At 42.2% G+C, this 14928-nt stretch overlaps 1 protein-coding gene across 1 annotated transcript in view; it reads right to left on the bottom strand.

The window, feature by feature from the left end:
- FER1L6 (fer-1 like family member 6) overlaps positions 1-14928 on the bottom strand; it is a 179428-nt gene that overhangs the window by 22993 nt on the left and 141507 nt on the right. Inside the window, exons 27-33 of the mRNA XM_032610333.1 lie at positions 13505-13627; positions 12233-12272; positions 10921-11033; positions 9771-9902; positions 8235-8360; positions 5696-5823; positions 1684-1854 (exon numbers count right to left, since the gene is read on the bottom strand). Of these exons, the coding sequence (XP_032466224.1) occupies positions 1684-1854; positions 5696-5823; positions 8235-8360; positions 9771-9902; positions 10921-11033; positions 12233-12272; positions 13505-13627 (833 nt within the window). The remainder of the gene's footprint in view (positions 1-1683; positions 1855-5695; positions 5824-8234; positions 8361-9770; positions 9903-10920; positions 11034-12232; positions 12273-13504; positions 13628-14928) is intronic.

Below are 14928 nucleotides of genomic sequence, written 5' to 3'. Positions count from 1 at the left end.
ACTGTGTTAATGAGAGTGTAAATTGGTCCAACCCTTCTGGAGAGCCATTTGGACATATATATTAAAAGTCTTTAAAGTGTGCATTCCTTTTAATGGAATAAATCCATATCTATGGATGAACACTGAATGAATTATCAGAAAGGTTTGCAATGGCTTTTGTATGGGAATGTGCATGGCAGCAATATTTCTAATGGAATAAGAAAGAAAAATATAAATGCCCTGAAATTCAGGAAGGGAAACTGGTTATATCATTTTATAGTAAATTTATATAATGGAACGCCACTATTAAAATAATGACTTTGAAGAATATTTAATGACATCATAAAATGTTTATAAGGGTATAAGTCCAACAAGAAGCTTACAAAATTGCATGGATAGTATGAGTCCAACTTTGGGGGAACTAGAATAGAAAAAAATACTAAAAGGAAATACATACAAATTTTTTAATGTAAATTTTATCTCTGGATAAAATAACTTGAGCATCATTTTGTACTTTCCGTATGTCCTAAATTTTCTACAAGGACTATATATTACTTTATATTCAGAATAAATATTTCTAAAATTATACCATGGAAATCTAATGGATGTTTTTATATTTTCCTAGCTGATATTTGTAAGAGTTTTCTTCTTAAGATATTAAATATATCATACTTTAAAAAATAAAGCTGGTCTCTGTTGCTCTGTCTCATTTCTAATTGAACATTAAGGGAATGTAGTATTTTGATCGTAACTCAGCCAATATCTTTATTTAGACGCCTGCTGCTATTTTTGTCTTTTATGAAATTTTTGTCACCAAGAAAGGCAGGATTACATTTTTTCCTTCCAGATTGAGTTGGTGTAGTGTATTCTTGGTTATTAAAATACTCATAGCTTTGGGACTTTGAAATAGTAAATATTCGTGGTGTGTGAAATAGCATGATACATAACTGTATGATCTTAATTACATAAAAATGGATGCTTAGTCATGTAGATATAAAAACAAGACCTAGAAGGACACATCAAACGGTAAACTGCTTGTAATTATGGATGACTCTGTTTTTTACCTCTTGTGTTTTGGGTTTCCTATTATGCACATGTTAGCTTTTAAGAAATAAATGAAAAAAAAAAAAAAAGGAAAAAAAAAGAAAAAAAAAGAAATAAATGTTATTTTAAAAGCCTTAATAAAAGTAAAAATAAAGCAGATAATTTATATTTTAAAATTAATCAGAATTCAAATATCTTTGTAAAGAGTGAGAGCTGGACCCACTTTTCCCACATGTGTAAGATGGGGATAACACCTTAATGGGTTTTGAGAGAACTGAATGAGATACTCCATGCGAAGTGCATGGTATATTGTAAGCACTCATGAGTGTTTGTTGTAATTAACTAGGATATTGGCATTTGTATTATATTAGTCATTCTTCCGGCATCATTCCCCACTGGGAACTCTGTCCACCAGGCCCAGCTGATCTAATGAACAAATACAATTCAGCTCTTGACTCTTGAAGAACCTGCCCTGGGTTCTAAATCAGTTTTGCTTCCCCAGCCCCAAGTACCCTCAAGTGCAGTGAGCAGTTGCCCCAAACTAGCCCTGCTGACATGGAGCACATCTGAGATATTAAATCTGGGCCTTGGCTGGCCTTCCCAGCACATGGGCTGCAGCCTCAGAACACCAACAGTGTCTCCATGGGAGGAATAACTTACATCTCATATTGATTCTGCAAGCCACAGATGGCTCGGTGTTTGCTGTAGAAGCGGTTCTCCAGGTCAATCCTTGTCTCACCAATGAGGTCATCCATCCCGATCATGTCATGGTCATAGATCAGCACAGAGAGCAAGGACTCCTTTGGGAATGTGGCCTGGATCTCAAATGACCTGCCATCCAAGCAGAGGTTTAGGAATCAACAGCATTTAGTGATACAGAGAACTTTTCCCTGCTTCACTTTTAGGCCACCTACAGTCCATATGAACTCTACACTCAGCAACCCAGTTACTACTTAATGGGTGTTTATGTGGTTTAATTTTTCATTGAGATGCAACCAATTTCCAACTCTTTTGTCAGTTTTCCAGTAGCCAATCATCTCCTCTTTTGTGGGCCATGCCTTGCAGTCTTCAACTAGGGTGACAGCAAGAGGGAGAGGAAAGTCTTAGATTTTGGTCTCAAACAGGACTGATTTCTAATCTGGATTTTGAATCAGCCACTTGCCGGTTGTAATACATCGGGAAAGTTATTTCGTCGCTCTCAGCCGCTTTATGTGTAAATGGGGATAAATATGTCTTCTTTATAATATAGCAGAGTGGCTAAATGTGATAGTGTTTGTATAAACACAGATTTTACTTCCAGGCATTCAACCTGGTGCCCAATAATTCCCTTTCTCCTCCATTGTTGCTTCATCAGGGAATACCAGCTGGGTTTATTTGAAATCCTACTGACAATGGAAAATCATTAGAACACAGACTTGCAGGACTGGAATGCTGTCTCTACAAGATTATTCTGAGCCCCTTGAGAACAGAGACCTCTTCATCTCCACATTACTGGAGGCTGCACTTCACCTGCAGAGAGTAGACACGATAAATGTTTCCTTGAACTGTAAGGGATCTCAGAAATCACCATATCCAATCGCTTCATTTTACAGATAAGGAAACTGAAATCCAGAGAACACAAGGGACTTGCCCAGGATCCTAAATCAGGTCAAACTGGGATAAGTACCAGTTTCCTAACTCCTGGTACCGTTCTCTTTCCACAATCTCACCCCAATGCAGTGTTGAAAAGAATAGCAATGCTGTCGGATTTCCCGTGACAATGCATTATCCGTGCTACTGAGCGTTAGAGAAGATAATTAAGAATTAAATTGGGAGTGAAAGCCTGCATTTTAGGGAAATGTGTTCTTGAAAACAAAATCAAGGATACACCAGTGTTTCTCCAGTTGTTCCTGTCTCTGTCTGCCCTGGGACAAGGTGGGGAGGCTGGTCTGGGAACAAAGGACAGAGAGGATGCGCAGAGGAGGGGAGAACAGAGGACCCATTATTTCCCTGCCTGTCCTCAGGCCTGTCTGGGCTGCTGCCGTCACGGTCAGGTCCACTCCCACTCTCCAGGTTGCTAGGGACAGCAATCACAGCACAGCCTGGAGCCAATTAGCCCTCCCCAGAGAGAAAAAAGCAGAGATGCTGGACAGCTCCAGTGCCTGTAACTGACTGATGCTGGCAGCTCTTGCAGGCCAGGGATACAGCTATGCAAAAAAGAAATTCGTTTCTTCCACCTGAAGACACAGTATTGCCTCTCTGGGGCTCTAAGATTTGGATTTGAAACTGTAACTGATATTCTAGAGGCATCTCACAAGAAAGCCCCCAGCCACCTCTGAGCTTGGCCATCACCAAGCTGCCGCCACCAAGGAAGGATTTATTAAGTGCTTAACTGCTCCTGGCAACCATGACAGAGGACAGAGGGCTCAACTGTTCTGGTCCATCTCCCAGAGTTGTGTGCTATGTGCTCACAGGTTCACCTCTCCTGAATTTTCATTAGCGCTGCCTTAGAAAAACTACCAAAAACAGCTCACCATGGTTGGACTTCCAGTCATTCGGGGATAGACTAGGCTTATACCAACGTGTGTGTGTCATTGAGATAGGATCCCTAGAAACAGCACTGGTGTGAGAAAAGAGAATGCATCCTGAAATGGGTGAAAACTGAGCCTTGTAGAAACATTCAGTACCGAAAGCTTCAGAGCAAAGATGTCTCACTGTTTCTTTGCCCATTCATTCATTCTTTTATTGATTCACTTGTTCATTTGACATTTATGAGATATCCATTATGTGCCAGGCACTGTGGTTATTAAGAACATGAGGAACGACCAACTCTGACCAACTCTTCAGACATGTAGCCCCTCGGGATGATGGGGTCCCATGAAATCCCACTGAAAACTGACTGAAGGGTAGTTTGTCAATCTGTTTGTTCATTTGCTCATTCTACAAATATTTAAAGAGCATCTGCTCTGTGCCACACCCTGTCCTAGGCGCTAGGGATGCAGCATTGAACAGACTAGACCAAGTCCCTGCACGAATGGAGCTTACATTCTAGCGGGGAGATGGGAGACAGACATAAACACACCAATTCATGTCACAGGTTATGAAGAAAAGTAAAGCAGACCAGGGGCCAGGGCATCAGGGGTGGAGCCTGTGATATCCTCCTATGGGGAGGTCTCAAAGAGGAGTTCCCCAGGCCCCAGGTCGGGGATGAGAGCCCTCCACTCTCCCTGCTGGAACACAGATTGAGCCAACAATGTCTGTCCCTGAGTAACAATTAAATATACATCCAACAAAGCATCCACACCTGGTGGGCTTCTGGAAGAGGCTCTGAAATGCCAGAGGCAGGAGGGACTATTCCATCACCCTCTTCTTTTGTTTACCACAGCCATAAACGGAGGCTATAAAACCAGTCTAATTCATGGCACTGTGGTGAGAGCAGCTCATAAAACGACTGCAAAGCACTTGACAAAATGAAGTGCTGGTTACGTAAACAGCAGGTAATGATAAAGGTCATCTCCCGGTCAGGGAAGCAAGGGTAAGTTTCCCCAGCATGTCTTTTAAATCATTCTCTTTCATCTGAACAGGCAAGATTGTTTATTGCCTTATTTCCTTGGGAGCAATAAAATGTAAGAGGCTGGTGCTGATCAAATGTCAGAGGGTCCAAAGCTATCACAAATGTGTAAATGAATTTAAATGAGGTGGATAAAGATTTCATCCCAGCCTCCTTGTTACTCCGGAAAAAAAGACATTAAATACACATGAGATGTGTGCATTGCTAAAATGATTTTCAAGGGAGAGCAGAAGGAAGCTAATGAGTTTTGAGTATCTACTATGCGCTGTCATAGACAACATGCTAGGTGCTTGTCATATTTAATCTTCTAAAGGCGTCTGACAGTCAAGTATCACTGCTATTGTTTTACAGATGAGAAAAACTAGGACCAGAGAGGTTAAGCTGTCTGCATAAAGTTACTCAGCCTGTATGTGGCAGAGTGAAACCCAGGTCTGCTTGACTCCAGAGTTATTGGCAGTCAAGAGCACAAACCCAAGCAGGGAACATAAATGTGTGACATACCCGTTTAGAAGATAAATGGGGTGGTGGGGTTGCTGTGAACTGGAGAATGCCTGGTTCACCTAAACATAACACAAGCGTGATGCATTGTAAACACTTCGCAGGAAAACAAAACACAGGCGGGGGGGTGCAGTTCCACTTTTTGACTGCAGGGGTCACCTCAAATGAACTGCAAGATGATATGATGGAAAAATCTCTTTGGTAGAAGACAAAAGACCAAACATCCGGCCCCTTCTCTTCTACTTATGAGCTGTGTGAACTTGAACAAGTTTCTAAACCTCTCTGGGCCTTGGTTATCTTGTTTGTAAAAAGGAATTCTCTCCAAGGCAGGAGGCTGAATCTGTTCAAGTGGTGTCTTAACTTTGAGATCTGGGAAAATCATTATTGGAAAACCATGGCCGTGAAGACCATGCAGAACCAAGCTGCTGAAGGGACCGAGGAAAGAATTTAGCCCTTCTCCATGAAGAGAGGCTTGATTGGCTGTTATCCCGGGCAGGAGTCGGCATTTAATCTCCTGCACTGTTTGCTCAGACCCACACACGTATCCACACCAAACACCCTACAGCAGCACCATAAGAACAAATGCAGAGAGGACAATGCAATGAGACCCAGGTGGCCACTGACCTTCCAAATACCGGGTTCAGTTGTTTAGGGATGTATTTGTCCCGGTCTTTGATTTCAGTTTTGCCAAGCTTGACCACAATGTAGGGATCCGATTTGCCATCTGGATCAGCTGGACTAAGATTAAATGCCTGGAGAAGAGAAAAAAAAGCCCTTTGGTCCAGTGGTTCTGAACACTGGCTGGCACCGGGATCCCCTGGGAGTTTTAAAAAATACTGATGCCTGAGGTCTATTCCCAGACATTCTGATTAAATTGGCCCTGGACTTGGGGATCTTTAGAAGCTCCCTAGATGATTCTAGTGTGCAGCTATAAAGTTAAGAACCACTGTTTTAGCCTCTCTACTCTGCTGTTAAAAGAAAAGTTATCAGCTTTGCCCAAGTTCTACTTTCTCTGGAAAGCAGCCCTTGGCACAGAGTAATGAGGAATCTGCTGGACCAGGAAGCAGATGGCATGAATTTGAGTTCCAGTTCTACGTAGTCATGTGATCTTGGGCAAAACATGTCATCTCTCTGAGATTAATATGTAAAATTATGGGGTAGACCTAAAGCCTCCTCCCAGAAGTAGTGGACTCTGAATCCATGACCCCGTCAGTCTTGCATTTAGCGCTTGTCAGCTGAGAAACGATCTGTTTCCGTCAGGGAAGACCAGGGTAGGGAGCTGGTGAGGAAGGACATGGAGAAGATGGAGAAACTGCAGAGATGAGAGCTGGATAAGAAACAATCGCATTTTTAGGACTCTGTCTTACAGACAGGAGGGTATAAGCACACAAAGCTATATTTTCAAGGTTGTTCATTAGAACGTTGTTTAATAGCTAAAAATTGAGAACAACCTATATGTCAATTACTTAGGGAGAAACTCCATCCAAAATTGTCCCTCCCCTGCTGGCCCCATGGTCTAGTGGTCAAGATCCTGGTTTCCATCCAAAATTGTCCCTTCCCTATTTACTCTCGTCACCACATTGCCCAATTTTTTTCTTTTTTACTGAAGTATAGTTGATTACATCCCCCAATTTTAATTCTTTATTTAGCAGTTATCTCTGACATTCATCTTGCTTATTTATCTGTTGTTTATTTTCATACCCTCCTAATGCCCACACCACCCCCAATTAGTTATAATTTTCATGAGAGCAAGGATACTGTCTGTCTTGTTCATTACATTAACTCCAGGACTTAGGACAGGGTCTTTCCAATATTTGTTGAATGAATGAATAAAGGATACTACACGTATCCTTTATTGGATCCTTTATCCTTTATTGGATAACTTTACAAGTTACTTCTCATCTTTCCAACTAGACTGTGACTTCCTCGAGGGCAGGCACGGTGTCTTTTTCCGTCACGATATCCGTAGTGATTAGAACATGCCTGGCACATGGTGGTCATGGCCATGATGACATTGCTGCTAATAACAAAGGAAACATGAGAACTGCATGATGGAAAGGGGATGTTTAGTTGTCCACTGGCATTAAAGAATAATTCATCTTTGTTTTATGTTTCATTTCGGTTTCTAAAAACGATTTTAGGCAATTTAAGCAAAGAGTTAATATAAAATATAATGACTACAATCAAGTAAGATTATGAAAATCAACTCCAAGGTCAGGAGATGAAAACAAATACATGAACCATAAATGTCTAGTACGCAGTTGCTTTGATTGAGCACCAAATTTGGCCCCAAGCTTCCTGGCAATCAGACCAAAAGTTTCACAATTAGTGTTTAGTGCTCTCATTATCAGAAAGGAGGAAGCCTAGGGCAGATAATATTTTTCTTGGAAATACACTGGAAATGAAATTTCTGACTGCGGCAGAACAGAGGCTTAGCCCCGGAGGCGGGGGAGGACTGCACAGTGGCAGCTGCCCTGTTCTGCCCTGGTTCTTCCCGCTGTCTTGCCTGTGAGCTTCCTGCTTCAGTGCTACTTGGTTTCCTGCCCAGCTAGCAGGCAACCACAGAGAGCAAATAAAGCTACACAGAGCAGTCCTCTCAGCCTGGGAAATATTTTCGCTCAGTGAAAAGCCAGCAAAGGTCCATGTTACCAACCAAACATCATACCCTCTGTTATGGACTGAATTGTGCTTTCTCAAAATTCCTATGTCAAAGCCCTAACCCCTAATGTGACTGTATTTGGAGATAGGGCCTTTAGGGAGCTAATTAAGGTTAAATGAAGTCATAAGGGTGGTGGTTCCCAGGCTGTGCTACCTAATCCGATAGAACTGGTGGTCTTACAAGAAGAGAAAGAGACAACAGATTTCCTCTTCTCTCTCTCTCTCTCTCTCTCTCTCTCTCTCTCTCTCTCTCACACACACACACACACACACACACACACACATACAGGAAAGGCCATTTGAGGACACAGCAAGAAGGTGGCCATCTATAAGCCAGGCAAAAAGGTCTCACCAGAAACCAACTCTGATGGTACCTTGATCATGCACTTTCAGCCTCCAGAACTGGAGAAAACGAGTATCTGTTGTTTATGTCACCAATCTATGGTATTTTGTTATGGCAGCTCTAGATTAAGACAACCCCTCAGAGTAAACAAGGATGCCTCACCGCAACAATGTACACCCTGATCAGGACTTTGATGGGGTGGTTGGATGGAATCCCTTGCTGGATTCTCAGCTGCTTGCTGTCCTTGATGCTGGAATCCTCGGGGCTTTTGTAGATGCAGAAGGAGCCCTGGAACCACAAAGCACTACCCATTGAAACAAGATAGTCATATGCCCCGCTGAAAACCAACCATGTAGAGGAATCAATTATTGATACACGCAACAACTTGGATGGATCTCAAGGACATTATATAAGTGAAAAGAGCCAATCTCAAAAGTCTCATACTGGAGGGTTCCATTTATACAACTTTCTTGCAATTACAAAATTATAAAGATAGAGGATAAGTCAGTGATTGCCAGAGGATAGAGACAGTCACAAGCAGGGCATAATTATAAAGGGGTAGCATGATGGAGATCTTTGTGGTGATGGAATAGCTCTGTATCTTGTTTGTGGTAGTGGTTACACAAATCTACATATGTGATAAAAATTACATAAAACTATATACACACTATCAATGTGGATATCCTGGTATTGATATTTACATAAGATGTAAACAATGGAGGAAACTGGGTGAAGGGTCCACTAGACCTCTGTCTACCATCTTTGCAACTTTCTGTGAATCTTAACTATTCAAAATAAAGAGGGTTTTTTAAAATTAAAAAAAAAAAATGTCTAGGGCATAGCGCTGGGAAAAGGAGCACAGCCTGGGAACCAACAGGACCTGGGGTGGTGCTACTCTTGTCCCCTGGATGTCCTCGGGCCATTCACATAACCCTCCTGTATCTGTGCTTCTTCATGGTACATCAGTGAATCAGTGTTGGTACAGTACCACCCTCCTCACGGGGCTGTTACGTGAGAAACGAATAGGAGCATCAGATGGAATCCCGAGTGCCTTTTACATGCAGGGTGCTGAGCTAGTGTTTCCTCCCATTATCTCATTCAATCTTGGCTTCAGTATTTCTATTTTCAGATGCCGCAACCGAGGCTCAGGGAGGTCAAGTACTGCTCAAGATCACAAGCTAGTTAGGATTTAAATCCTAAATGAGGATTTAAACCCAGACTGGCAAGCTGCAATGCCCATGTGATTTCCAACACATCACCTTCATATAAAGGGCCCAGGCGTGCAGTAGGTTCATAGTGAGTGTCAGCTACTGCTTTGTGGTGCTGACACCGTAAGTCTGCCAGATGAAGGGTTTGTGTTGTTTGATTAATTTAATCATTCAGCTGATAGGCTTGTATAAATCATATGTTTGGTAGGTCAGGGGGTGGGAAAAGCAGAGTAAAATTAAGTGATCCCTTTAGGCAATGACTCTGCCTCCTCATATTCCACAGACTGAGCTCCGATCCACTTTACTGGCCACAAATCAAATACCTTGAAAGACTGGGGCTAGGTCTTGTGGGGTTCTAGAGAGGGAGGGGCCTGCAGAGAGATTAAGGATTTTCCTTACAGACATCGCACACCACAGTCCAACAGAATTGAGTCATATCCGACATTTATGGACAGGAGAGCCAGATAAAAGTGTTAACCTTGGAACCTGCCTTAAACTTTCCTATGACTCGGTCTCTGTCAAGGCCATGGTCATCCTCCGTAGACTTGCCTCTGAGCAGCTCAAAGGTTTTCACCCAGTCTTCAAAATTGTTGAATTCACTCTCCAGATCCCCATTGTATATCTTTAGGGAAAAGGGAGAAGAGTGTGCTCAGAGGAAGGAAAGCCCAGGATTGATTTAATGAAAACTGCCAAGATTCTCCAAAACCAGCCTTCGTATATGCCCCTTGGAAAAATCTAAGAGGCGCTGTTAATTTATCTTCAGCAAAATAAGGAATATGATTGACTTGGCATTCCTAGAACTAAGTACCACTCTGAAATTTATAAAACATTTTTGATAAACTTTGAAATTCCAAGAACTATAGCTAAACCAACAATATTTAAAATATAATACATAAGTATAAATGTGACAAAGCTTTTTATAGCTAATTGATGTCATTGAGTTTTGGATACAGACTACAATATTTTGAGGACATTCAAATTAAAAATATTCATTGAACATTTCATTCTTAACACATGTGATGGAATATTTGTTTTTATTATAATGCATGTAGACATGAATTTTCCAAGCAGAAAATTACATATATATTTTAGAAATGGAAAATTGGATTGAGTTTTTGATTGAGTAATATAATTAAATCACTTATTCAAATTTCCCATCAAAATTACTTATCTAAATTCATTATCTAGGTACATAATTTTCATAATGCCAATTTTCATATCCATCAATATGCCTCTAGCTAATAGTCTCTGGCTAATGTTAGGACTGGTCTGACGAAGCTGACTTTTGTAAGAGTTAAAACTCCTGCTATGTCGAGTCTGTACATATCTGCATGATGATGTCAAGCCCTGAGAGGTGAACCCAGGGGAACTCACACGCTGTAAATTACATCGTTGCATCCAGGCTAACCAAGTGAAGTTATGCCCCTTCTCAATAGGAGGATGTAGAAAATAGAAAACTAGCAAGCTCCACTGTCTTGGCTTGCATGCTTGTTAGTTTGTTACTCTGCATCAATGATTATAACAAAGACAAAGTAAGTTATTCAGACAAAGGTATTCTGGAGTGGACTGAAGCACTAAAAGAACGCCCACCTCCTGAGTTTCCCACCCTAACCATGGCCAAGATGGCTGTGTCCACACACCTGCAAGACAGCCAGGTTGGGGATTTCTTTTTCTCTGAGTTTCTTCTTGAGTATTTTGTCTTTCTTCTTCTTTGGGCCATCTATATTTACCACTACCTCGTCTGGTTTTGCCTCTGTGGGTATTTAGTGAAAATGGTTAGACTTCTTATGCTGTTGAGATGAGAAGAAACAAAGTCAAGCTCCCTCTTTCCCTTTGCTCTGGCATGTGTCATGACCCTTCTTTTAAGAAAGAAATAGTAACATTTCACTGTAGGATTTCTGCACATAGCCCTGCAGACCGTGCACTGAAGGAGCAGAGGAGATACCACTTATGCAGCAGCGCAGTGTCAGTGGATGCCCTGGGGCTGGCAATGTGTTGGCCTTCCCTGCCATATGCAAGAATTCATTAAGCTAGGCACGGAGAGGGTAAGTAATTTGCCCAGTCACCCAGCTAGCAAAGAACAGACCCAGGATGGAGTGACACCAAAGCTTTAGATACATTCCCTCTCAGATCTGTTTAGGAACTTGAGAATCATCTAGTTCAACAACCTCAGGCTCAAATATGCTAAGGGTCTAACACAATGTCGCAAATGTACTTAGATTATTCAGTAATTTTTTAGGAGCAGATGCTGGAGAAAAATCACCCAAGCTCCACTATTTTCTAGCTGCATAAACCTGGGCAATTTACTCAGCCTCTTTGTACTTCTGTTTTACTATCTGCAAATCAAGATACTATTGCTTATGTCATGGGGTTGGTCTTAGAATTAAATATGCTAGTAGGAGTGGCCTGAGGAACTGAGCTTGGCTCTGTTTTTCTCACTTTTTGTGCCACCTGAAACAGCACTTGGTGTTACTGTTGTTTTTAGGCCACGACTTACCGTTGGCTTACATCAAGTTTGTGGTCATTTCAAATTCCAGGGCTCTTCATTTGAACTTCTGCCAAACCAGATCTACCCAAACCCTGTCAACTGAGTTTTGGAAGCTAAATCCAGGTCACCTGTGTTAAAGTTTATCATGCTGGCTTTGGCCTGTCATCCCAGCTTGCTCCTATTTTTACTCTGCTGTTTCTGCATTAAGACTGTCAACATAGGGACTTGAGCCAAAGGGTCGATTTCAGCACTCAACTGAACTCAGGAGACCTGGGATCTGGTCTCCGTCCAGCTCAAATCAGCTATGTGACCTCTTTCAAGTGTTGCCATCTTCCTGGGATTATTTCCTCACTAGGGAAATGAGGGCTTTGGGCTCCAGTGTTGTGCCCATGGCTCCTATTTTAACATTTTCTCACTCACATGGCCTTAATGCATGTTCAAATGTCCCCAGAACAGCCACTTACCTGTGTTGCCTGTTTGCTCCTTGGAATTGCTCTCCTTTTCCTTTGAGAAAAGAGGGAGACGAGATGATGGACACTGTCTTGTCTCATTTATTAACCCTGACTGCTAACAGTTCTCATTCAATTATCTCAGCCCTCTGCATTTTAGAAGAATATGCACACAGTTCTCAGTAGCCCCCAGATGAAGCCTCACTGTAAAGACCTAGGACTTAAGTGCAGAGAGATGCCCTGCCCTAAAGAAGAGGCACCCACACCTCCAAAACCAGTGCCACCAAACTGTGGACGTCCTCGTCCTCTATGTGCAGCCTCCTCTCAGCTGCTGGGAAAGCAACCCCTCTCCCCACTGTTCTTCCACATCCCTGGAGCATCACCTCCATCTGCAACTATGAGTTTTATGGGCTGCCATGTTGGGTTGTTGGGTTTGTCCTGGGACTGGGGAGGTTAGCAGAGACAGAGGAAAGGGCTGAACACTCACCAGAAGTGGTAGTGTCCATCGTAGTAAAACGAGGGTGTTTGGAAGCAGGGATTAACATTTAGTTTGTTTATTTAACTATATGTCAATATTCATGGATAGTCCTAGATGAAGAAGTTATGGTCTTTCCCAATAAAGAATCAGAAGAGTTGCTACTCAATAAAATATGATGATAACATCTGAATAACTTTCCTTTCCATTTTTACTCAGGGATGAGAAGTCTTACCAGATTCAGCCACTGAGCTTTTGCCTGAGTCTCCAGACCCACTCCCCACTGGTTCTCTGGCTTATAACTCAATCCGTTTCTTATTCCATGTGCATGAGGCCCTGCTGATTATTCCCATTTGCTAAGGCCAAGACCTCTGCCTTTACTTTGATAATTTCCCATATGAACTTAGAAATCTGCTGGAGACCTGGAGCCCTTTGACCTGGAATCTCCAGGTGAACCTGAAGCCCCCTTCGCTGATGCCCACCTGTCCAGAGACCCATTTCTCTTGGCTAGACCTCCCTGAGGTGGGCAGATTCCCTGGATGCCATGATAGACTGCACATCCTGCCAGCATTTACAGCAGAGCCTGTGTCCTAGGGCCAGCTCCAGCCAGACAGTGAGGATTTGGCAGTACTGGACCCTTGGTCCTTTCAGGCTTTGAACCCTTCAGCAGTTAACAGAACCACACCCAAGTAGGGCCTACCTATAGCGGAATTTAAAAGAGGGGACAATGCAGGATTTGGGGTAGGGGAGGGTGGTAAATGGTTCTGTGCTCTTATCGAAGCCTTGACTCTCACAGCCAGGAGAGAGTCTACCTTCTGTGCTTTCTTCAGGGAGGCATAGTATTTCGACCACCAGTCAATGACGTTTTCAGCAGATTCATCCGCTATGGTCCTCTTTCTCCTTTTAGTAGACTTCCGAGAAGGTTTCCTGGCATCCTGGCAAGGGATGAAGGATGGATTGTTAGGTGTCAAGGATCTGCATGCTGGTGGCTAAGTGGTTTACTAAGGAAGAGGACATGTAGGTACCCTCGGGGAAGTGGATGGAGGTGTCAGCAAGTTTTGTGATTGCAGCTCTCTGTCCCTCTTAAATCAATAAAAGTTTAATAATCTGTCATCCATTAATGAGTTTATTTGACATTTATCAAGCAGGTATGAGATTTTGTGGTTGACATTGGGGATGTAAGGGGTAGACATCATCCCTACTTTTGGGAAGCTTCGAATTCAGTGGAGGAGACAAGCAGGCTACATGATACAGTGTGATATAGTAGAAAAGGAATTAGCTTCTAAACATAATATAAACGTTTATGATTTTATGATTCTCAGTTTCCTCAACTAGGAACAATAATACCTGCTCACTTCACTGTCATGAGGATTAAGTGACATAGGTAGACAATCCCCCTTTAGCATCACTTCTGATTTGAACAGATGCAAATAAATGACACCTACAACATAAGTGATGGGGGGATAGGAGAAGCAGTGTGATGCATACGTGGCAGAAGGGAAGCATTTGGGGAGAAAGTTGTGTCATGCCAAATTTATCGTGTACTTATCATCCATTTGCTCTCAGACATCTCTCGGGTATCTACAATGTGCCAGCCACTCTATCAAGTGCAGGGGATACAGAGATATTTTTAAAAATCATCTATGACCTGGTGAAGCCCACAGTTTTATGGTGGCAACAAACAAACTGAAATTTGCAACATGAAGTGGCAGGTACAATGCTGGTGGGATGGAGAGAACCCCGTGGGCTGTCAGAGAGTCACGCTGAGCCTGGATGAGATGGGAAGAGCCTGAGAAAATAGCCATTCATCTACCATACTGTACCTTTTATTTCAGCTTTTATAATTTGCTGGGCAGGGCATCTCTTAGGACTTTCTTAAACCTGCTTTCTTCTTTAAGTCAGTTGCTAGATACACCAGGATTTTGCCCTTAAAACTATGACTTAAAAGATTACTCATGTCCCCATTTTATGGTCTTGTGTACTTATCCATCTCCCCTCCCAGAATCTCAGCTGAGGATAAGTCTCACTTTTATTTAGACCAGAAGACGCATCTTTTTGGTCCCACGTGACGTTGTACAAAGTAGGTTCAAAATATTTGTGGAATAAGCCTTGATGAGGAAACCATTGTTTTTCCAAGCTAATGAATTAAGAGTTTCTGTTCAATTAAATACTGCTGTCACATTTGACTAGCACTTTAATTTCACATACACTGACTTATCTGATTCTATGACAATGC

Source organism: Phocoena sinus, chromosome 17 (genome assembly GCF_008692025.1).
Source record: "Phocoena sinus isolate mPhoSin1 chromosome 17, mPhoSin1.pri, whole genome shotgun sequence".
NCBI lineage: Eukaryota > Metazoa > Chordata > Mammalia > Artiodactyla > Phocoenidae > Phocoena > Phocoena sinus.
Note: the sequence above shows the minus strand (reverse complement) of the source record. Positions and strands in the feature narration are given on the sequence as shown.